The sequence below is a fragment of the Hyperolius riggenbachi genome, chromosome 10 (genome assembly GCF_040937935.1).
Source record: "Hyperolius riggenbachi isolate aHypRig1 chromosome 10, aHypRig1.pri, whole genome shotgun sequence".
Lineage (NCBI taxonomy): Eukaryota > Metazoa > Chordata > Amphibia > Anura > Hyperoliidae > Hyperolius > Hyperolius riggenbachi.
Window position 1 is genome coordinate 188,491,462 of NC_090655.1, and position 25,650 is coordinate 188,517,111.

Here is a 25,650-nt window from a genome sequence, read left to right on the forward strand (position 1 = left end):
ACAAATATTGGATGCAGCACAGTAAATACAATATGTCTGTACACACAGTAAGATATGTGGGCTGAAATATCTGGATCTTGGAAGCCACACATATACGGCCTGACTCATGCTTCATGTTTTTTTTTCTTGTAATATTCATAATACAACAAATTCCTACTTTTTTTTTTTTTTTTTTTTTTGTATACAAGCCCACCTACCATAGGTTTGCTAGTAAGCATACAGTTTACTACAATAATGTTGACATTCAAATGATAAGCTTATAAAAGTTATATTAAAAGTGCAGAAAAAAAAAGGACAGAGTGAAACAATAACCAGTTAACACAAGTCAGGCAGGAAGTTTTGTTAAAAGAAAACAACAACAAAAACAAACCACAGGTCAGGCAGAAATGGTTGCATGTCATTATTGCTACTCTACAAAATTTCAAATAAAATACCCAAAACATACAATTTATATGGCGCTGGTAAGTAACCCTACACAAGCTGCGTGTTGCAGAGGGATACCTTCAACCCTCTCTCAATGTAATACCACAAAATGCCACATTACATCTTTCCCCCACTATCCATGGCGGCCTAGAGGGAAAAAAAGAAATTAACGCCGCTGGGACTTTTTGCAGGAGCAGGGTATGCCTTTTAATGGCTTTATCTTGTGCCCAAATCTCCCGGCGGCCATTTCCATTTCATAGGTATGCTTAATAACATCACTTTTGCAGTGTAAATGCCCTATGCATTTGCACCCCCTCCCAGAGGGGGTCAATTTCTCAAAAAAAATGCTGCTCTAACCAACTTGGATTCTGAAGGTTGTGCTCTAAGCTCTCTGCATACACACAGGAGTGAAAATGAACTTCTTAAACAAAAACAAATATTGCTGGGGTTGATTTACAAAAGTTCTCATGAATACTCTTTCCTTCTGTTTTTCATCTCGTTTATACAAATCTGAGATGATCTTCCAAGAAAAATCAATGTACTAAAAATTAGAGACACACATCTGGCACTGTTGATAATTTATTGATCAATGGAAGATACGAGTGTAACATGATAGCAGTGATGCATAATGTCCACAGAACATGCAGTACAGTATATTGCTTGCAGTGGTAAATGGATGGAGTGGTACTTATTGTGTGGTGTTGGGATGCGGCAGTGGGTACCATTGGTGCAGGGCCTGAAGACCGTTTCACAATACTAGCTCCTCCTGCGGCCCATGGTGCACTAAACAGCCACAGAGGACGCTAGTATTGCAAATTGCCAGATGTTTCTCTCACTACTTGTTGCTGCATTTGTCTGAGTTTAGAGCACGTTGATCAGTGCTGGGACTGCTACAACACTTATTCCTGTCTATTGAGTAGGTGTGCGGCCTTACCAATACTTTGCCTGCTGGACATTTCACTAAAATAAACATTGATGACAAATGAATTAGGAACAAAAATTATTTTGTTTGCTTTGACACATGAAACACAAGATTGTGTGCATTAACCACATAGTTCTATAATTGCTTGCAGAAGAAAAGGGAGAGAGTATTGCCACAACTTAGCACATGGAATATGCGCAGCAACAAAGAAGGTGAGAAGAGGGCTATTGTTTGTATTGCATCAGCTGTATATATATATATATATATATATATATATATATATATATATATATATATATATATATATATATATATAAATAATTTATTTATTTAATTTGGTGTGTGTGTGTGGGGGGGGGGGGGGGGGGGGTGTGTAGGGGGGGGGTTAACATGTGAGTGTTCATATATTTTACTCAGACACCAGAAACTAAAGATCAAGGCGATCTATAGCAAAATTATGATGAGGCCTCCACTGTTGCTAGTCTACCAGATCTAGCTGTGCAGGGCCAGAGGGGGTTACAGATTCTCTTTAAGTATTATTTTTTTTTTTTTATTATTTTTTATCATTTTTGTCCTGCTGCTGAACAAAAACAACTGATTGATGTGCCTTTTTAATGCAGCATAACACCGCACAATGATCAGGAATATGATACAATAGCCATATGCCTTTTACTTATTTTACTACAATAAAAATAATTTTGACGGGTTACCACAAGTATCTGGACGGACTGCACATTGCACTATCTTGCTAGAATTTTCTCTCGAAATCCTACAAATATACGACTTGAGAGATAAGGAATGGCTACCTTAGGAAAAAGAAAAAGGGAGCCCCAATGGTGCAGTACTTTTCTGTTCAATGGGAGAATCAATTAGTATAGGATGGTACTACCAAGATAAAAGGCAACCAAACAATATAGCCTTTTGGAGAATAACCGTCTCCACTCGGGCACAGGGGCAACCACTGTACTTTGTTCGCCCTCTCAGGAAAAAACACAGAAAATACAGCCTGGGACCAGTCAGCTACAAAATCAGCAGACAGGAAGCCGTCCTCCTTTGGATGGTAACGATCACAACAGGTGAAAGAGGTTCCCAGAAAGTATAAAATAAAAACCCTTAAAATTACAAAAGGGAGGTGGTTTACCTCAAGGATGACACCTATATAGGTTAAGAAAAGACGTTTATTTGCACTAGGTAGATCTGTGGGTTCTAGTAGTAAAGTTTACCATCAGAGAGCGATCTGCGGGTCCCCTTGTATCACAGGTGCTGCTACCTGTATAGAACAGTGCTGGATATGGAGACAGAAAGGAGAAAAATGAGTGTACCAGCCAAGGTCAGAAAAACTATTACACACAGACTGCAGCGTGTTCCAAATAACCACCGTGGAATCCCGACTGGATCACCATCCAGGACCACGAGTATATCCGTGCAAGCCAGGTCCCCGGCATAAGAGGGACACAAGCGTGACAGCTGGCAAACCTATATAGGTTTCTCCAGCCTCGAAAACCAGGTGAGACCTTTCCTATAGGGCCTAGAGCTCTCACCTACTAGTATCACAGTGTGCGCTCTTTCTCCTTTCTGTCTCCATATTTGCACTAGGGCAAGTGTTTCATGAGCACGTACAGCTCACTTCATCATGACAAATATCAGTGCTGGTATACAAAAAGTCTGGCACTGAACACCTACGTTTTTGGATTTGATTTGGCACTCAATGCCAGGCTTTTATGAACTGATATTTGGTATGATGAAGCAAGCTGCACATGCTCACAAAAGCACTGCCCTAGTGCAAATTAACTTTTCTTCTTACCCTATATCTGTGTAATCCTTGAGGTAAGCTACCTCTGATTTCTAATTTCATGGATTTTAATGCATTTTATTTTACCTGTTTGCCTCTTTTCCCTATTGTCCAACTAATACACGGTAGTTATTTTAGTTAAAAAAAACAAAACAAATCCAAGAGTATTGTACAAACTTCAGCTCCTTCAGTTCCCGAGTGGCATCATTCTTCTGTTTCCGCATATCATCCAGGTTCCTCAATGCTTCTGCCAATTCACTGACGGCACGATCCCGCTCTCTTCGCAGGTTATCACAGAGTGTACTATAGATAGCAAGGTGACAGATCACGTATTAAAATACAGTGTGGATATAAAAGAAAGAACCAGAAACATTAAAAAACCTCAACATGCTATATTATTGATGCACTTTACTTAAATGATAAAGCTTTCGACAGCAGCACTATTGTGCCTTACCTAAGAAGTATAACCATTAGTGTAGAAAATTAGAGAGCTTACTGCCATAAAAGATAGATATAAAAGATAACATTTGACTGGCTTGGATGAAAAAAGTAACTGCATTTTGTGCATCAAAATTTTGTTCTACTTTACAGAAAAAGCCTAAAATTGCTCAAACACTGTGCCAAGGTCTGCTGAGGCAAACCTCTTTTCTTTCAGATTGTAAACCGATATGACAGAGTAAAGCATTGCCAGTCCTTTCACATTTTGGCCGTTGCATCATGATGGAGAAGCAACCATATTGATTGTCCTATGGAGTCATCACATTGATTGTGGTGCAGTGAATTCTGTTGGGATAATGCAAGGAAAACTCTTACGTTACAGTACGACATGCATGTTTACATCAGAAGTGAGCCATACTTGTATACCTGTATGCCTCATTGTATGATCGCACCGGTAACATGCGGCAAGACTTTTCAGAAATGGTGTGCCCCTATGCTATCGCTAAAGACCTTGTGATCTGGGTCCATATACTGGGGCAAGCCACTGTATAATTGGTGGTCGGGCACTGTCTGAAGTGTGAAAACTGCAGATGGGAAAACTATTATACTAGCACTGGGATATTATATATTTTGGCAGACCTGCATTATTTACCTATACATCACCGGCCACCACACTGCTCTGATGACAGCCTGCCCATACATTGATAAAAAAAATAAAAATGTACAGCAAGGTTGCCAGCAATGAGAATTATAGCAAACACTGTACATATGCATAAAAAAATAAAATAAAAAACCAACGCTCCCGGGGGCTTTTTAACTACTTGGCCCCCATGCAGACTGTTACATCTCAGCATCCCAAGGAATTTTAAGCATCTACCCCCCTCCCCCCATGTCTACTTACCTAGTGTGTCCTCCCACTACCCTTTAGATTGTAAGCTCCCAAGGGCAGTGTCATCCTCCTAATGTTTACTGTTTTTGTTGCAATACTTGTGCTGCTTGAGACTCTGCTGTACATGTTTTGGTTGTACCCATGTTCCCCTTGTCGTCTTATTGTGCTTTGACAACAAGGGGAACATAGGAATATGCTGGTGCTATATAAATAAAAAAATAATTTTTCTGCCAGCCCTTCCTATTGGTCCATTCATGGAGACCAATGGAACTTGTTGACAGTGATATTCAGAAAAGTTCCCCCATAAAATATATTTGTACCACTGATGAAACTCTAGAGGGGTGCTGCAGCAAGATTTAGCAAGGAGGGACAGTGGGCTGTGTGCTCCTAGCAAGAATAAGAGCACTATAAAGTGTGCGTTTAAAACAGTGTATCCTTTCTACACTGTCAGCTGCACATATTAGCGGGTGACATGTGAGATGAGCCTCAAGCTTGGTTATTACTTATCACTATACATTTTAGTTATACTGTGCTGGCATCTTCTGCAGCGCGTTGCAGAGTATGTAATCATATCACTAACTGTCCCTTGGTTCACACAGTTTCCGGTTTTGATGGACTGTTGTGTGGACTGTAAATGGAAGGGACCAGGTCTGCATCCTGTCCCTCATGTCTTGCACAATTAATAAAGTAACATTTTTGCAAGTAAAAGGTTTAAAATACAAAATCCATTGAACTGATTAGTTCATTCCCAAGTACAAAATATTTCTTGCTGTCCTTTATATGTGTCAGTTTACAGGACGTAATATCAGTATAGTCAAGAAGCATTGCAGACATTTTGACATTGATTTAAAAAAAAAAAAAAAAAAAAAAAAAAAAGCAGGAATGTCAAGATGAAAAATTAATAACTTCCTTGTTTAGGCACCTATATGAATCAGTCTACCCCTGAAACTGAAATAATCAAGTGAAATATCACAGTGCATTATCACGAGCAGAATGTAGAGTTCCTCACCGAATGCTTTCTCTTTCTGCCACAATTTTGTCCCTCTCCTGGAATGCCCAGTCTCGCCTACATTTGGCTACCTCAGCTTCTTGAGTAGCTTCCTTCAGTTCATGGTTCATAGCTTCATATTGCTTCCTCAAAACTTCAATCTCCTTGTTAGCCCTTTCCATGTCCAGAGTAGCAGAATCTTGAATCTTTAAAATAGAATACAAAACAGTAATGTAAAACTATTTTAGGAAGAATAATTATATAATACAGCGTTGTGGTGGTGAAGCAAAAAAAAAACAAACAAAAAACAAACAAACAATCTTTACTACAATAAACAAGAACCATACCAGTATTTTACATGATACTAATAAGATGTTCCATAGGACCTGGCAACCCTGGATTCAGTTAACTTCTTACAAGGGAAAGATCAGTATTGGCAGACTCGGGACAGTCAACTGAAAATCTTTATCTTTTATCAACGTACTTTCTCCTTCCACTTGTACACTCTTCTTCCACATGGGCAGTAGCCCACAACTATTCTTGTTGGGTAAATTTCGGAGGGGGGCAGTAGTACTGTACTAAGCTTACCTCAAAATGCAAATAAAGTTCCCATTTCAGATAAGATTAGAATGCTATGACCAGAAGGTAATAGCATCCCCCTCCCAATAAAAAGTTTACACAGTGATGTAAGCCTGTTATTTAGGTGATATTTGCTGTGGGAGGGACAGTAATCCATAAAATAAGCAGTAAATTAACACTGGGTTGGGTTAAATAAAAGGGGGGGGGGGCAGAAGTGGTCACTTTTGGCATCACAGAGAAACCGTAAAGATGGAAACCATCAGAAATATTTTATTTTTTCATATCACATTTCTCTTAAATATGGCAGTGAACACTAAAAATAGGGTAGGCAAGCTAAATACATTTCTTATTGGATGATTTATATTCATTTTTTTAGTTAATATGGAGATTTAGCCCACTTTATTGCTATGTAAAACTTGCATAAGTTACTATACCGCAATCTTAGAAAAAACACTATTATTTGGTAATAATTGTGATATCAGTTGTGTTCCTATACTTGGAGAAGTCAGAAGCACATGGAATAATTCACATTAAACAAAAACAAACCAACAAAAATCCCCTCAAAACCTAACATGTGCCAGCTCTGCGCCTCAAGATCTATTTGCCAATATGGTCAAAATCCGAAAAGAATAAAAAAAAAAATGTTGATTAAATCAAACCTGTACTGGAGAAAATTAGTTGACTAACTTCTTGCATGAGCCCGGCTGTGGGCACTTTAACCACTTGAGGACCGCCCCCAGCCGATGGGCGGCGGCAAAGTCCGGGCCCAAACGACCGCAATACGCCCATCGGCGGGGGCGGCTGCGTGGGTGGCTATGCGGCGATCGCGTCATTCGTGACGCGATCAGCCGCCGGGGACTGGCTCCGCCCACCGCTCGTAGTAACCCGCCGGCCGTTCGGAAGCGCCGGCGGGTTACTAGCACCCGGATCGCCGCATGGAAATAGTATAATAGGCTTTGTAATGTATACAAAGCCTATTATACTGGCTGCCTCCTGCCCTGGTGGTCCCAGTGTCCGAGGGACCACCAGGGCAGGCTGCAGCCACCCTAGTCTGCACCCAAGCACACTGATTCCCCCCCCCCTGCCCCCTGATCGCCCACAGCACCCCTCAGACCCCCCCCTGCCCACCCCCCAGACCACTGTTTGCACCCAGTCACCCCCCTAATCACCCATCAATCACTCCCTGTCACTATCTGTCAACGCTATTTTTTTTATCCCCCCCCCTGCCCACTGCCCCCTCCTGATCACCCCCCCACCCCTCAGATTCTCCCCAGACCCCCCCCCCCCCGACCCCTCCCCCCGTGTACTGTATGCATCTATCCCCCCTGATCACCTGTCAATCACCTGTCAATCACCCGTCAATCACCCGTCAATCACCAGTCAATCACCCCCTGTCTCTGCTACCCATCAATCAGCCCCTAACCTGCCCCTTGCGGGCAATCTGATCACCCACCCACACCAATAGATCGCCCGCAGATCCGACATCAGATCACCTCCCAAGTGCAGTGTTTACATCTCTTCTCTCCTCTAAACACCCACTAATTACCCATCAATCACCCCCTATCACCACCTGTCACGGTTACCCATCAGATTAGACCCTAATCTGCCCCTTGCGGGCACCCAATCACCCGCCCACACCTCAGAACGTCCTCAGACCCCAGCCCTGATCACCTCGCTAGTGCATTGCTTGCATCTATTTCCCCCCTCTAATCACACCTTGAGACACCCATCAATCACCTCCTGTCACCCCCTAGCACACCTACCCATCAGATCAGGCCCTAATTTGCCCCGTGTGGGCTCCTGATCACTCGGCCAAACCCTCAGGTCCCCCTCAGACCCCCTTCCGATCACCTCCCCAGTGCATTGATTGCATCTATTTTCCCCTCTAACCGCCCCCTGAGACACCCATCAATCACCTCCTGTCACCCCCTAGCACTCCTATCCATCAGATCAGGCCCAAAACATCCTGTCATCTAAGAGGCCACCCTGCTTATGACCGGTTCCACAAAATTTGCCCCCTCATAGACCACCTGTCATCAAAATTTGCAGATGCTTATACCCCTGATCAGTCATTTTGAGAAATTTGGTTTCCAGACTACTCACAGTTTTGGGCCCGTAAAATGCCAGGGCAGTATAGGAACCCCACAAGTGACCCCATTTTAGAAAGAAGACACCCCAAGGTATTCTGTTAGGTGTATGATGAGTTCATAGAAGATTTTATTTTTTGTCACAAGTTAGCGGAAATTGATATGTATTGGTTTTTTTTTCACAAAGTGTCATTTTCCGCTTGTGACAAAAAAAAAAATCTTCTATGAACTCACCATACTCCTAACAGAATACCTTGGGGTGTCTTCTTTCTAAAATGGGGTCACTTGTGGGGTTCCTATACTGCCCTGGCATTTAAGGGGCCCTAAACCGTGAGCAGTAGTCTAGAATCCAAAGGCCTCAAAATGACCTGTGAATAGGACGTTAGGCCCCTTAGCGCACCTAGGTTGCAAAAAAAGTGTCACACATGTGGTATCGCCGTACTCAGAAGAAGTAGTATATTGTGTTTTGGGGTGTATTTTTACACATACCCATGCTGGGTGGGAGAAATCTCTCTGTAAAAGGACAATTGTGTGTAAAAAAAAATCAAACAATTGTCATTTACAGAGATATTTCTCCCACCCAGCATGGGTATGTGTAAAAATACACCCCAAAACACATTATACTACTTCTCCTGAGTACGGCGGTACCACATGTGTGGCACTTTTTTGCACCCTAAGTGCGCTAAGAGGCCCAAAGTCCAATGAGTACCTTTAGGATTTCACAGGTCATTTTGCGACATTTGGTTTCAAGACTACTCCTCACGGTTTAGGGCCCCTAAAATGCCAGGGCAGTATAGGAACCCCACAAATGACCCCATTTTAGAAAGAAGACACCCCAAGGTATTCCGTTAGGAGTATGGTGAGTTCATAGAAGATTTTATTTTTTGTCATAAGTTAGCGGAAAATGACACTTTGTGAAAAAAAAACAATTAAAATCAATTTCCGCTAACTTGTGACAAAAAAAAAAATCTTCTATGAACTCACCATCCTCCTAACGGAATACCTTGGGATGTCTTCTTTCTAAAATGGGGTAATTTGTGGGGTTCCTATACTGTCCTGGCATTTTAGGGGCCCTAAACCGCGAGGAGTAGTCTTGAAACGAAATTTCTCAAAATGACCTGTGAAATCCTAAAGGTACTCATTGAACTTTGGGCCCCTTAGCGCAGTTAGGGTGCAAAAAAGTGCCACACATGTGGTATCGCCGTACTCAGGAGAAGTAGTATAATGTGTTTTGGGGTGTATTTTTCCACATACCCATGCTGAGTGGCAGAAATATCTCTATAAATAGACAATTGTGTGTAAAAAAAATAAAACAATTGTCATTTATGGAGATATTTCTCCCACCCAGCATGGGTATGTGTAAAAATACACCCCAAAACACATTATACTACTTCTCCTGAGTACGGCAATACCACATGTGTGGCACTTTTTTGCAGCCTAACTGCGCTAAGGGGCCAAAAGTCCAATGAGCATCTTTAGGCTTTACAGGGGTGCTTACAATTAGGCACCCCCAAAATGCCAGGACAGTGAACACACCCCACAAATGACCCCATTTTGGAAAGTAGACACTTCAAGGTATTCAGAGAGGAGCATAGTGAGTCCGTGGCAGATTTCATTTTTTTTTTGTCGCAAGTTAGAAGAAATGGAAACTTTTTTTTTTCTTTTTTTTGTCAGAAAGTGTCATTTTCCGCTAACTTGTGACAAAAAATAAAATCTTCTATGAACTCACCATGCCTCTCACTGAATACTTTGGGATGTCTTCTTTCCAAAATGGGGTCATTTGGGGGGTATTTGTACTATCCTGGAATTTTAGCCCCTCATGAAACCTGACAGGTGCGCAGAAAAGTCAGAGATGCTTGAAAATGGGAAAATTCACTTTTGGCACCATAGTTTGTAAACGCTATAACTTTTACCCAAACCAATAAATATACACTGAATGGGGTTTTTTTTTATCAAAAACATGTTTGTCCACATTTTTCGCGCTGCATGTATACAGAAATTTTACTTTATTTGAAAAATGTCAGCACAGAAAGTTAAAAAAATCATTTTTTTGCCAAAATTCATGTCTTTGATGAATATAATAAAAAGTAAAACTCGCGGGAGCAATCAAATAGCATCAAAAGAAAGCTGTATTAGTGACAAGAAAAGGAGGTAAAATTCATTTAGGTGGTAGGTTGTATGACCGAGCATTAAACCGTGAAAGCTGCAGTGGTCTGAATGGAGAAAAAGGCTCTGGTCCTTAAGGGGCGAAAAGACTGTGGTCCTGAAGTGGTTAAGCTGGCCATGCTTATAATTTTACAAGATTTACCTGAAATATTTAACTACCTAGGATAATACATTGCACTCCTAGATATTAGAAAGATGTCTGCAGAAATCTGATGTTTTATCAATCAGCACCCTGGCTTAACACTGCTCAATACAATACAGTACAAATCTATGCAGCCATCAACAGCACACTGCTCCTGTCCATGTTAATGACCGGGATTGATCAGCAAAAGTCCAATCCATTTATCAAATGAAAATGGATCAAGAGTGCTCCAGTTTTTTAAGAAAAACTAGGGAAGGGGGAAAAGTTGAGTTTTACTTACCTGGGGCTTCAGTTAGTACCCCACAGTCTATCAGGTCACTCCCAGTACCCTCTGTTGTGTCCCCACTCCGAAAGTTCTCCTTGATCTTATTCACAGTAGCAAACTGCGTATGCACAGAAGTGTGACTGAAAAGGCACATGTGCAGTAGCCCACGACTATTCTTGTCGGTGAACTTTCGGAGGGGGGCAGCAGCACAACATAGGGGACCGGTAAGAAACCAAGGGGGGTGTGTGTGTGTGTGTTGTATAGGAGGCTTTGCACATTTTTATTTTTTATCTGCCAGGTGATTTATAGGGAGACAAATTCTGCATTGTATTGTTCTCAACTATTTAATGCTAAAAGCAAAACTCAGAAGTCGAAGTAAAAAAGAAAGCCAACCTCTCGCCACTAGTACTGTTAAGGATGCAACCACGCAGTGAATGTACCTGTCTTGCCTGATAGTATTCTCTTAATAGGTGATCCCTCTGTATGTAGGCCTCTGTCCTCTCTTTTCTTGCCACATCCCTTTCTTCTTTCACAGTCTCTATGTCCTTACAAGCTTGGTCCAGCTCCTTTTGTGCTTCTGCCTTGTCTTTCACCTCATGGCAATACTTCTCAAGAAGCTCATTCCGTTCAAAAATGGCTCTGTCCCGTTCTACCAGGGCAGAGTTCAGCTCCTGTTAGAAGCAACATGAAATAATCATATGTTGTCCAGCCAAATTAGGAATTTCAAGATATCTGCTTTTTAGTAGAACTGTATTTACTACAAGACTTCATGTATTATTTGTTCTTCCTTTCTATATAATGCAACATATAGGTCATTGTTTGCTAAAGGAGAAAAGTAAAGAGCAGTGATGGAGGCACCAGAGGTCTAGCGATTTGTGCGTTTGCAGACAATGCCACTGCCCCTTCCAGGCCTCTACAAATTGCCAGTCTTATACTGGGAATACACCATGAGATATTTTGCCAGATAGATGGTTCGATACATAATTCCCCGACAGGTCCGATCTGATTTTTTATTTTTTTTCCTGATTGGTTTCTCATAGAAGTCAATGATTGGAAAATGGGACAGTAAATCTGCTAAAAAATCTCATTGTGTATTCCCAGTATTGCACTTTGTGCTTCCTCACATAAAGAACACTGTTGATACATTACTTTGCCACGGACCTGCAAAATCTAGCTGGCATGCCCTGACCTACGTTTAACGGAGTGTCCAAATGACAATGGAGGCCAAGTTTCTGTCTCAGCCCTTTGGCTGGAATTTATAGGACCATGTGACTTGGAGGACTGGCTAGACAGTATTACCAATAATTTAGTAATGAAGAGGTTTGCGTGGAGTGTAGCTTTAAAGTTACTCAGAATCTCATGAAAATTATGCGGTCTTCAAACATACTTGTCTAAGAGCTTCCATTTCCTCGCTTGCCACTCTCTTCTCACTGGATGTATTCTTCAGTCTTCCCTGGGCCAGTTCAAGCTCTGTTTGCATCTTATCCATTTCTTTAATAACTTGATCTCGTTCACTCATGATTAAACGATACTCATTAAATACAGAGTCTCTCTCCTCCTTGTACTTCTCAGCATCTTTGGCAGCCTTAAGTTGCATGGTCTTAAATCGTGTAGCTTCTGCCTGCAGCCGCTCTACTTCTCTCTGTAGTTCCTTGTTTTGTAAGGCTGCCTTATTCAATTCTTGCTGAATGGAGTCATATCTGTGGAAATAAATTTGTGTTACATTATTATATAAATGCAGCATGAAATTTTGTATTTTTCATTATTCCGTACAGCTGGCATCTTCAAACTATCATGAAACTGGAATAATCAGTAAGAAAAATAAAGGGCTGGAACCCACTAGAGCGCTTTTATGAGCGTTTAGGGAGCACTCTAAATCGCTACAGCTTTCCCTAAATGCTCTGCCAATGTAAATAAATGTAACTACTTCCAAAGTAGCGATTAAGATTAGAAAAAAAAATCGCTATCGCAGGACAAATCGAAATCGCAGCATTTTGAGAGGGTTTGCGCGTCAATGTAAATTATTGAAGCGCTGGCAAATCGCTCATGAATCGCAACACATAACAATTTGTGTGTGATTTTAAATGACTGCAAACTGTAAAAAAAAATTATGATTAATTAAAAGGACCAATCAGAAAATTAAAATTGTTAATCGCTACACAATCGCTGGCAAAAAGCTTAAACTTTTTTTTTTTGTTACAATAAAAATCCTTTATTTAAAGAGCATAATAAACAGCAGATAAACATTATCAACATATGAAATCGTACAAATGTGTAATTGGAAAAAAAAAACTATAAAAGCAATGCGGCATTGCAGATAGCAAATAATTATAGAAAGTTAACCTTAATTCCTGGAGCAAGTAGGAACAGAATATCCTTAGCAACACAAAACATACCAATACTTCTAACATAGCAAAGATTCACCATGTTGCCTGAAAGAAAAACAAAACCTAAAGTCTAGGAAAATCAGATACAAGCTCTAAAACCGTAATCCTTGAGAAAGGAAAGAAGTGTGAGAGAAAAGAATAAAAAGTTTAAATTGAAAGAAGACCATCCCAACTCAGCTATCCAGAGGCCAAGAGCTGCTGGTAGTCAGTAGTACCTTGGAAGTCTGCCCAACAGGCCCAAGGGAACACAAACTTTTCAATTTAGTCTGGTGAGTATCAGGTCTTCCATTTTCTGTATAAATTCAATGCGGGCAACCCAGTCTTTTAACGTAGGTAGGGAGATAGACTTCCAGTATCATGAAATGAGAGATCTAGCAGCATTAATAAGATGTATCATGAGGGAGTTTTTATAGGATTTTAATGGTAGGGAATTGGAATGGAGTAGATACTTCTCAATTTTAAAAGGTATTGATATGCCCGAAATCTTTCTGGAACAAAAGTGGATGTAGTTCCAGAAAGGTGCAATTTTTTGACACTTCCAGCAGATATGCTCAAACGTGCCAACGTCTTGAGAGCATCTCCAACAAAGGTTGGAGCAGGAGGGAAAAATAGCATTAAGCTTATCTGGTGAGGACTTTATAGCCTGTCTCCTGGATGGGAGTATTTACAGAACTCTTGTGAGCAAGCAGAGATATGTTTTCCCAATCCAGAGGTTGGTCAACTGTACCACAAGCTTCCTCCCAAGCCTTAATAAACTTCTGCTCCTTATAAGATAAAGCTGGTTCCATCAGTTTGTAAAATAAAGAAATTGTATGGCGTACTGGGGTGCCCTCATGGCATGTTTCAAAAGGGGTGAGGGCTCTAAGAAAACAGCTCTTATTTGAAGCTTTAAGTACAAATGATCTAATCTGCAAATAAGCCCATTGAGGAATGTCAGAGAGGGCCACTCTATCTTTACATTTACCAGATTCCACAAAAGCAGAAACTAGTATGTGATGATCAGGGAATTGGTTAAGAAGGAAGTCAGCATCCCAACCCGGACCAAACCCCAGGCCAAAAGCAGGAAACGACAGATTCTGAAAACATCATCAGGAGGTGGTGCTGCCGATCCAACAGTGAACACAATGGCGTCACTCAATAACACTTATTAGTGGACACACAAGTACATGCTGTCATCAAGTTCTTTTATTCAATAATATGCACTTCCAACTCAACGTTCTGCTTTGAGTCACTGCAGCGTCCAATTTATTAAAGAGCCAATTAACATACAGTACTGCATATCGTCCGCTCCTTGAAGAACGGGACCCCGATTGGTCCTGAAACGTGATGATGAATTGCCAGCATGCGTTATGGACTAAAAACCACATTGAGTGTGCAGACTTCTATCCACTAATATGCAGGAGCAATTAATAACACCTGTAATATCAACATTTAGCTTTAAAAAGGAACTGTACTGAAAATAATGAATAAAAAGGCTTATTTTTTACAATACTACTTATTAAATTTAGTCAGGGTTAGCCCATTGAAAAAGCTTTCCTTATTCTGATTTGCATTTTGAAATTTTTTAAAAGAAGGTGACATCTTTTGTGCTGTCAGGTGCAGCTCTGCAGATTGTTGGTTTACTGAGAGTTCTGCATTCAGTAGAAATAATACCTAGTTTCCCCGAATAGTCTAGGATAATTCCACATAGCTATACAGCCTAGGCTGTGACATCAGTGGAAGGGCAGGGCAACATACCCAATATAAAGCAAAATATAGACAGACATTTTTATGATGCTGAAACCAGGACAAATAACGTAAAAGTGGGTATCCTGAATAATTTACTGTTATATGTCACTACGGTGCTAGTTCTTACACTCTATTGTATATGTTGTAAATGTATTGAAAATCATCAGCTCCATGTCATGTAAAGCTACCTTTACCACCTCACAGATTTAGCCTACCTTCTCATAGAAGACGTATACTGGTGCTGGAGATGCAGGGTACTGTCCCTCTGCTTTAGCAGACTCTCTAGCTGTTTCTGCAGGCCCCTCTTCTCTTCCTCGCTCTGCTCCAGTCGTCCTAAATCCAAGTTATGGCTGGACACTTTCTCATTGTACTGTTTACGTAAAGCGTCATAATCTTTCTTCACAATCTCTAGCTTGTCCAGAGCAGTGTCATAGAGCTTATTAATGAGCTCAGAGGAGCCATTTTGCTTTACCACCTACATGGAATGAAAAAACAAAACAAGTACAGTGTTGAAAATGTTAAATACATTTTGGTTAACTGTGGTAGTCAGTTTATTATTTATTCATTCTAAAACCCCTCAAAAAGTTATTTAATCAGAGAAACAAACATTAGGTACACGTCACAATAATTCTTAAAAAGAGTATACATGTGTGCATTAAGGAAGTAAGTCTATTTCCATAAAGCCCCAGACATCCATACCTTATTAGGAGGATGGCCAATTAACCAGAAACAGCTGTATGCAAGCTGGAATTTTGATGTCTATATGACTGCAAAATCTGTCAATGTAATACAACTTCAAAAAAAAAATCCTATATATACACATTTGCTTAAAGAGAACTAGAGGTGTTTTTTTTTTGGGGGGGGGGGGCAGATGGGACACAGAGGCATGTTCTCTGCCTTATGGCATGCCTCTGTGTCCCCACACCACCGCGCTATACCGCCCCACGAGATTAGCGACAATTTTTGTCGCCATCTCCGAGGTAAACACAGGGAGAGGGATTACATGTTCAAAACACCCGCCAGGGGTGTTCCTACAGGGTTTTCAGAGCTGCCAGTGGGCAGCTCTCTTTAACATCCTTTAGAAATGATCTTCAAAACATTATTTTTAGTGTACAGCAGCGCTATGTAACCAAAAAAGTTGAAAAGCATACCATTTGCTGTTGTCTGCGCAGCTCTGAGATCTCCTTCTGGTCAGACTCATGCATTCTCTTGAGGTCTTGGCAAGATTGCTGCAGATGATTATACTCTCGCTGTAACTGGGCATGTTTCCTGCGCAGACCTTCACTGTCCTCCTGTAGCTGTGTCTGGTCACTTAATACGCGGCTGTGCAGAGTGCTGTAAGTAGAATTCAAATATAATAGATTATTGTTTTTGTTATTTTACTTTCTAAAGGCTACAAGTTAAGTTTTCCTTCCTAATGCCTCTAACAAAGAGTCTGCACCATGTCTCTAATCTCATCTTCAGCCATCCAATCTCAATGGATAGAAGTACAGCACTCTAAAGCCTGGTACACACATCCAATTTTGATTGGTCAATGATTGAGCAATTTTATAAATTCCATGTACAGCAGAGTCCCCAGTATCTGATAAGTGGGGAATCACCTGATGCCAGATACATGTGCTTGCCGGCAGAAACGGAACAAACCTTCCTCCTGAAATACTCAGACTCCAGTGCGGTCTAGCAGCCTTCCTGTACCTCCTTGCACATGCTTCACCTTTGCACGCAAGAGGGCGTGTCACCTAACCCACATCAGGTCACATTACAAGCTGGCTTCTGTACACAGACACCGGAAGCCGCTAGGAGCCCGGGAGGAGGTACAGGAAGGCTTCTAGAATTCACTGGAGGCTCGGTAAGTATTTTACAGCCTGCAAGAATCCCCAAAAAGTCCCCACTAAAAGGTCCAGTTATCCATCAGGCATGCCAGTTATTTGAGACTTCCGGACATTGGAGACTGTGCAGATAAGCTTTCATACTACAGCATCTGCTCATAGTATTCAAAGTTGGCCAATCAAAATTGGATGTGTGTATGCACCCTTAGGCAAGTAAGAAAAGATTTGTGACCTAGGTATTTATTTATACACCGGAATGCCACAGGAAATACTGGAACCCATCATGTACTCACTGGTAAAAATCTGCCTCTTTTGCTGCATCTTCACACTTTTTAAGCGCTTTGGAGTGTTGGCTTTGCAGTGCGTCCAGCTCTGCCATGGCCTTCATGCATTGCACTTTCAATCTTTCATAATCAGGTGACAGCTTGGGGGTCGGTCTGTGACAACGAGAAGACTTGTAAGTTTTGGTTTACAGTATCATACAGTTATACAGTATCACTATCATTTTTCAGTAGTTCTCTCTACTTCTTAGAACTAAAGCCCAGACTACAACTCACATAGCTCAGCACTCTGGTCTTGTATGCGGTATATCGTATAATGCAAACGCTTGCAATTAAAGATCTCCAAGATAAAATAACTTGCCTTCCCCGACAGCAAAGTTGTGTCAGTTAATGCTCTGCATGTTACATAAATATTTACTTCACTTGTGATCTACCGGTACATTGAAAGTTGCCAAAAACACCATTTTTCCTTGTGCAGTGATACTATATTGTTATACAACTTTGAAAGTGTGTATTGAACTTCCTTGCCTGTTTAAGCAATTATAGCTCTTATATGCAGAAACAATGTAGTCTACAGTATTAGAAATGATTTCAGCAGCCATCAATCAAGTAAAATTAGTCTAACATCTAGGGAACCAGATAAGCACCTGCACAGCCAGCTTAATAAAAACATTAAAAACATTTTCAGAGGAAAACTTAAAAAAAAAAAAATTAGAAGCATTTATCTTATGTAGTTCCCACTTTGGTGAAATTGTATAATGCTTGTCTGCAAAATGAAGTGACAACCACCTGACAGCACAGGTGGTTATTTTCTATATCCACACCATTAAAATGATGGCATCCTGGTCTCTGGAAACCATTAAGGACTATTTTAGGATGTAGACACACTGCAAGCTCTTTCTGAGTGCTTTTCTGACCACAAGTGCTTTCTGAGTGTTTTTATGAAAAAAAAACTCCCATTGAATTGCATTAAAAATGTAGTAAAATTGCCATGTTCGCAATTTGTTGAAAAATCGCAATCACAGCAATTCTACCATGATTTTAATGCAAGTCAATAGGAGCGTTTTTGAAAAACCGGTTAGGAAGCGCTAATGGTCAGAAAAGCACTCAGAAAGAGCTTACAGTGTGTCTACAGCCTTATACTACATGCAATATTGAGGCGCCTTCCAATCACATCAGCAAAGTAATGAATATCACAGGAACCCTTTTATACTAGTACCAGGGCTGGTTCTAACTACAATGGGGCTCTGGGGAAAAAGTAACTTGGGGGGGGGCCTGACACCCTGCTTTAACACAAATCACCTCCATGGCCTCCGAGTGGGCTGCCAGGTCCGATCCAATACCGCCCCCCTTTACACAATATCATAAGATGTCCATCGCATGCCCCCTAAAAAGCATTTTTGAGGTTTCCAATTATTCACCTCCTCCTTTTCCTATACATATTAAACACATAGCATCCCCGGTAGGCCTGAACGATTTTAGGAAAAAATTGAATTGAGCGATTTCTGTCTGAAGTCACGATTTCGATTCACAATTTCCTTCAAATCAAGCTTTGTTTCCCATCTGTGCCTCTCTGTCCCCCTCTCTTTGTGCACACTCTGGGTCTCTCTGTGCCCCCTGTCCCCCAAGCTGCAGCAGTACTAGACATACCTTCCAGCACGAGTCCAGCGATGCCCATCTATCTACTTCGCCTCCTGCATGCTCTAATGCATGGCATACTTCCTGTACGTCATGCGACGGAAGAGTCAAGAGACGGCAAGAGAGGACAGAAGGCGTTCGAATCCTGTCAGAAGGTATTTCCAACACTACCGATGCTGCGGGCAGCACGTGCCAGGACTTGGGGGAAGTTTGAAGCCGCTTCTTCAAACTTCCCCATGTGGAAATAGTCATTGCAGAAATTGCCACTTTGACGATTCAGAAATTGTGAGCTTGGTGATCACGATTTCGTTTTAAATTCGATTCATCTTTCAGGCCTAATCCCCGGTCTTGTGGGTCACCATAGCTGGAGGGGCCCCCACAAACTCTGGGGCCCTGGGGCAATTGTCCCCTTTTCCTCTATGGAAGTGCCGGACCTGACTAGTACGATGAGTTTTTAACAGAGCGAGAAAATTCCTGCATGCTGCATTTTTTTTCTGTTTTCCCCATGTGAAAAAAACACATCGAAATTGCATTGTGATAGCATCTTGCAGAGTAAAAAAGATTCCCACTACACAACGCATGCACAAACACGATTTCGTGCATGCATTGCCTTCGCACGGTCAACACACGGAATGCACGTCGGGGTGCGCTAAGCACAGATGTTGCTGCGACACCTATACTGGCTAACCTGTATTCCGACAGATGGGCGGGCACAGCAGCCAGTGGGTGGGGTGGGGGGCCCAAGCCTGATTATGTGCAAAGGACAGCACAATTTCAGATGGCAGCCCTGCACACACTAGAGGGTTCTCAGCTGAGGTGGCAAGCCTCTAGGCTAGCAATGTGTTTGTACAGCAATCAACCCTGAACTTTCACCTGAAGGATTGAGTCCCGACCCCTGTGAGCGACGCGCGCACGTGCGTGGTGTTTGTGTGTACTTTAAGCTTCTTTTATGAATCATCTCAATCAATTTCTTCTCTTATTTGTACAATGCATTTTTAATGCCAAGCAATTATAGTTAGCTAGAGACAACATATTTAGAGCTTTACCCGCTATGCACTACAAAGTTATTATAAATAATGTGTGAAATAATGTGTGAAACAGACAAGGACAGATAACTTCAACAAAAAGGCTTTGTACCTCAGGCCCAAAGTGAACAATATGATTTCATACCTGCAATCATCAAACGTTGATCCAGGTGAGGACAAAGCCAAGCGTTTGCGGAGTTCATCTCTCTCACGGGTCACCTGCCTCAGCTGAGATAATATGGTATCTAATTTCTCAGTCATGTGGCGACTGTCAGTGGCTGAAGGGGGAGGGGATGAGGCTTTATTAGACGTACCTGGAAAATGGGTACAATTCATATTAGTAAAACAGTGGTGTTTAACCTGCAACAACAACAAAAAAAGACATGTCAAGCATAGCAGAGTTCTGGGTTACCAAGTACATCACTCTATAGCAATGTGCGTTGACCGGAATGGCGGGGGGGGGGGGGGGCGGGGGGGGGGGGTTCATGCTGCCAGTGAATGGGCAGGCACACATTCATTTCCTAAAGTCTGGATCTTCAGGTGAATAAAGCCCATGTGAATAAAGCAGACCTGAAGAGTGTATAGTAATTGACATGGAAAAATACAGGCTTAGTATTGAATAATCCTTTTTGCAAAACTAACCTTTTCTGTAGTTGTAGGGAGCCACTGGGAGATTTCCCCTTGCTATGGACATAAATAGCTGGGAATACAATTGGCAGCACAAAGCCTGTAGTATCCTCTGGGGAAGATGAAATGGCTTTGCAATCTAGCAGAAGGGAAGGAGAGAGGTTGGAGGAGGAAGAGGCAAATGGTAATTTCTCCTTAACTTACCTACATATGCAGGATTTGCTGGTGAACTTTTAGCCAAACCACACAAATGTCAGGGGGGTGGGGTGCTTTTGTTTTAATACAAGACCATTTTAAAGTGGATCCGAGGTGAACTTTTACTCATTGCATAACTGTGTTCCTTTCCTATTGTTTATAGGGCATTCCTCAAGCCAAATACATTTTTGTTTTTGTTTTACTACTCTAATTCCCTATAAACTAAATAAACCACGGCCACGGGTTTTCAGAGAGCCTTGGCAGTAGCAAGGGCTCATGGGAGCTCAGTCTGGGCAGGAGGAGGAGGCGTTACTAGCCATTGATTTCAGAGGCAGAGGGGAGGAGAGGGGGGGGGGAATTAGTTTTTTTTCACAGGCTGAGTGCTCAAGACACAGATAAGCCTGCCTCTGTGTAATGTTTACAAACAACATGGCTGCTGTCGTATCACAGGAAGAAATAATAATTTTCTATTAAAGCTGTTTGCAGCTAGATTTGCTGTGTAAGCTAAACTTTAGATAAAATATATAGACAAGTTACTTGTTATAGCTAGTTTTTCATCTCAGATCCGCTTTAACAAGAGCAATGTAGATATCTGGTGTAAGGATAGCCAGTGAGATTAAAATAATTTCAATTTTTTGCAGGATTATGCAAATTTTGTTACTTGAAAATGGACCAATCAAACACCATCTCAGTGAGTACATTTTCAAGCTTCATAAATTTGCATCATACTGAATCAACTAAGAACTATTTGCCTCTCATTGACCATCCCACAATTTCTGTGACTTACAGTAGCCTAAAATCACTTCGACTAAGCCAAACTTCTCCTTCCCTATGGCATAACCTATCCTCCTTCCTCTCCTGCTCATAGCCTTAACTGTGACTTCCTGAACAGTACTTCCCCCTAAGAGTTCTAACATCAACCATGGGCTTAACTCTAATCCTCTCTAGTGCTTAAAGAGAACCTAAACCAAGGAGGATATGGATTTTTCCTTTTAAAATAATACCAGTTGCCTGACTCTCCTGTTGATCCTTTGTCTCTAATACTTTCAGCCACAGCCCCTGAACAAGCATGCAGACCAGGTGCTCTGACTGAAGTCAGACTGGATTAGCTTCATGCTTGTTTCAGGTCTGTGATTCAGCCACAACTGCAGCCAAAGAGATCAGCAGGACTGCCAGGCAACTGGTATTGTTTAAAAGGAAACATCCAGACCCCTCTCAGTTTAGGTTCCCTTTAACTCTTAAACATAATCTTTAACTGAAGGCTAGCCCAAATTTACACCCTTCAAACAATGCATATGCCTAACTGATGACCTAAACAACCATTTTTCTTAACCTAACCTGATAAAGTGTTCTAACCGTACACCATATCTTAGCCCTAATCTACTGTACTCATAAACTGACTTGGCACATAACTTTAATCTCTCCTGACCCCTTAAGCCAACAGGTGAGCAATATTTACAGCGCTGACAGGTTGGCTTTAATGCTTTCTAGGCATTTAGTGTGCTCTCTCATTCTCAGATGTGACAGCCCTCTCATGCACGGTACTGGTCATTCAGCATCCTGTATTATGGTAGTGGTCACTGAACTTTGTGACAGTCCAGAAGTTGCTTAGTCATCTGTCACACTGCATCAGATATGAGTTTGCATAATGGTTGGGTTAAAAATGAGCTGTACACTATACATGCAAGATGGGTTGGCCTCTAAGCCCAGGAGGTTATGTTACTAGTTATTATAAAGTGGTCCCTATGAAAAAATGTTAAACCATCACGCTCAAGAGCAACACAGCCAGACACATAAAACAAAAAAAAGAATCATGTGATATAATACGAAGACAAATAACATTTGTATCAGATTTTTCTCCTGGCGCACTCAAAACGCCAGAGCTGCAGCCACTAGGACACGCTCTATAGGCAGTAGCAGTGTTAGGAAGAATTGCAGGAGGACAACAGAATAGGTGCTAGCTTACTGAGCAGGAAGAGATGGGATTCAAACTCAAGTCGCCTGTGCCAGAGCCCTTAGCTAACTACTTGTCTTTTATCTTCAACACGTCCACATACCACAGCATCATTTCTACAGATATTATAACCAATCAACTGTTCTGAGAGAGACTATTATATTCATAAACACCTACAGACTTTCATAAGTTGTTTCTCCCAAGTGATGAATCATATAAAAAAAATTGGAACAGTGCTACAATATATTTGGATTATCAATGTTATTTGGCATTTATACCAGCTGTTAACTGGTTCACTGAGCCAGACTGAAGCAATACTGTGATCCAGCATACAAGAGCAAAGCACAAAGCGTGCACCTTCCATCATGTGCAAGTTTATTTGCATGTCGTGAGAAAATTCTCCATATCAGGCAATACAGTACATCATTTCCATTCCAAATATGTGATCTAGATGATGCCAAGCATCTCTTACGTGTCCTGGCTGGTGCAGGGAGACTTGGTGATGGAAGTAGGTGTTAGGTAGTGATCGGCGGGGGCGACGGCCGTTTCGCGTCTACTGACGCTCGGTCACGCGTACCAAGTGGTATGTAGATGGTAAATTGGTACTGTAGCAGCAAGAAACTCCTCTGGGGACACAGAACACAGGCCTAACTAACGCTATCTCCAATAGCAGTACAGCTATGTCCCAAGTCTCCTTCACAGCAGCCACAGTCAAAGTGTAAAATGGCTGCTGTGCTGGCTTTTTGATAGTTGTGGGGGTGGGAGGGATAGCCGTTTGGCTGCCATGTGTCTGCCGACTCTGGGGTGAGGGGTAAATTTTTTGCTCCATTATAATGTAAAGGGGCAAATCGAACATGCCATATGTTTGCGAATAGACGCAAACATCCATTGCTTGCCGTGAACTATTCATAGGGCGAACAGGTCGGGCCATCTCTACCACACTAAACTCTATTCTTCTTCCCGGTGAGGCTCCTCTTGGTGCATTACACTTGTGAGTAGCATCTGGAATGTCTCACTGAAAATCATGACGTCTAGGAGTTTTTTCAATATTTTATTTGTTTTCAGCTCACCAAAATACATGGAAATTTGATAAAAATAATCAAACAGCTTTTTAGTCGCAGACCATTGTCATTGATTGGGTATGCTTATTGTGGAACAGCTTTTCATCAGATTCGATAAAATTATTGAATTGGACAGTTCATTGAGCCACAAAATTGCTAGATCTATGGCCACTTATATGGACGTTTGCAGCTGATGATATTAGCCATAATTGTCACAATACTCTCTTAGGCCTTGTTCACATCATAAATCGCAATCGCCGACACCAGCGGTTTGCAATTTTGTGCACTTTTTTAGCGCCTTCCGGCGCTTACCTGCGCATTACCTATTTTTTGTAAAGCACTTCTCTAATCGCTTTTGCAGAGCTATTTGTTTTTTCGCTTCCTGACGTCAGTCAAGAAGTGAACTCTTTCACCCACTAATGAATAAATACAATGCATTTATTCATAAAAGTGCTGGGGAAATCGCTATACAAAGTGCTTTTTTAAGCGCTTTGCGATTTCCCTATACCTTCCATTGAGGCAAATTGCTCCGAAAATGGTACAGACAGCGCTTTGGTGAGTGGCAGGGCTACAGGAAAATGGCGTCCAAAGCCTTGCACTGGAGACACAAATAGTCTCCAATGCAGGGCTTCGGACGCCATTTTTCCGTAACCCTGCTCTGCCTGCCGGAAAACACAGACTCCCGCAGGCTGGAGGTGAGCTGCGGGGCTGCGGCCGGGAAACTGACGCAGGTCTATTAGACGCCGCAAGCCAGTTCATCTCCTGGAGAGGACAAGCAATCCAGCTCTGCATCAGCGGGCCGGATGAAATGGCCTGGCGGGCTGGATCCGGCCCGGGGGGCATAGTTTGCCCATGCCAGTGCAGCAGAAGCTGTGCTTTAACCTCCCCTCTGGAGTCCAGTGCTGTGCCTTTGCACCCATCTTGTCTGTTTTGTTCTCTCTCTAGTGCTGGCACCTCACTCTCGTCATGTAGCCTGTAATCACGCTACAAACGGTAGGAGATGCTGGGCACTAGGGCAAGTGGTGAGCAGACAGGCGGAAGCACAACACTGGACTCCAGAAGAGAGATGAGTGCGCAGCCTCTCCTGTGCTATACTCTGCAGTTGCACACTATGCTGGGGTACTGCAGGCAGGTGGTGAGCAACGAAATGCAACAGGATCGGCAGGCTGTTTATATTCCAGGAGCACCCTGTATTATGCATTCACCCTATACGGCACATGGTTTATATTCTCTAGTGTGTGAGTGGGTGTGTTTTGTTTTTTTGGGGGGGTGGGGGGCAGGGGGAGATACAGGACTTCTTGCCTGGAGTGAAGGTTAGAAATGCCCCTCCTCTTTTTAGGTGTTTGAGTCAAAAATAGTAATAACAATAAAAGCCACTAAAACATGAAAAAAAGTAACCAATATACCTACTTAAATAAATGTCATATCTTTGATTTACATGGGCCAGCTTAAAAAGTAACCTTATGGCACAAGGGAGCTTGAGAATATGAGCTAAAATAGAATGGATGGACACAATTAGGGTAACATTATTAAACCAAGCTTCCCCTGGATATAATGGAAAACATTAATAAATAGAGCAACTGCTCCCTCCCCTGAAGGACTAAAGGTGGCCATACACTGGTCGATTTGCCATCAGATTCGACCAACAGACAGATCCCTATCTGATCGAATCTGATCAGAGAGGGATCGTATGGCCACCTTTACTGCAAACAGATTGTGAACCGATTTCAGCCTGAAACCGATCACAATCTGTTGTGGTGGTGCTGCTGCCGCCGCTCCCCCCCGCCGCATACATTACCTGCTCCGCCGCCGCGACTGCCCCCGCTCTGGTCTCCGGCTCCAGCATGCTTCCCTTCTTCCTGCCCGGCAGGAAGTTTAAACAGTAGAGCGCCCTCTACTGTTTAAACTTCCTGCCGGGCAGGAATAAGTGAAGGCATGCCGGAGACCAGAGCGGAGAAGAGCGGAGACGAGCGGGGGCAGTCGCGCCAGCGGAGCAGGTAATGTATGCGGGCTCTATTGGCGTCAGGCACTCGAACGCCGCTAGCGATGCGCTCTTTACCCGCGGGCGATCGACGGTAATTTTCCGCACGGCGCGATCGGACGAAATGAATCGAAATTCGGCGTGTAGCGCGAACGATTGGCAGCAGATTCGATCCCAGTGATCGAATCTGCTGTCGAAACGGCGGTAAATCGGGCCAGTGTATGGCCAGCTTAAGAGAAAGCTGATACACTTT

At 42.2% G+C, this 25,650-nt stretch overlaps 1 protein-coding gene across 2 annotated transcripts in view; it reads right to left on the bottom strand.

Annotated features, from left to right (window-relative positions):
* Positions 1-25,650, bottom strand: part of DLG5 (discs large MAGUK scaffold protein 5) — a 176,044-nt gene that overhangs the window by 74,586 nt on the left and 75,808 nt on the right. For both annotated transcript variants that reach the window (XM_068255433.1, XM_068255434.1), the window contains exons 3-10: positions 19,725-19,893; positions 16,929-17,072; positions 15,958-16,141; positions 15,022-15,281; positions 12,079-12,391; positions 11,132-11,362; positions 5,474-5,658; positions 3,315-3,440 (exon numbers count right to left, since the gene is read on the bottom strand). In XM_068255433.1, coding sequence (XP_068111534.1) covers positions 3,315-3,440; positions 5,474-5,658; positions 11,132-11,362; positions 12,079-12,391; positions 15,022-15,281; positions 15,958-16,141; positions 16,929-17,072; positions 19,725-19,893 — 1,612 coding nt within the window. The remainder of the gene's footprint in view (positions 1-3,314; positions 3,441-5,473; positions 5,659-11,131; positions 11,363-12,078; positions 12,392-15,021; positions 15,282-15,957; positions 16,142-16,928; positions 17,073-19,724; positions 19,894-25,650) is intronic.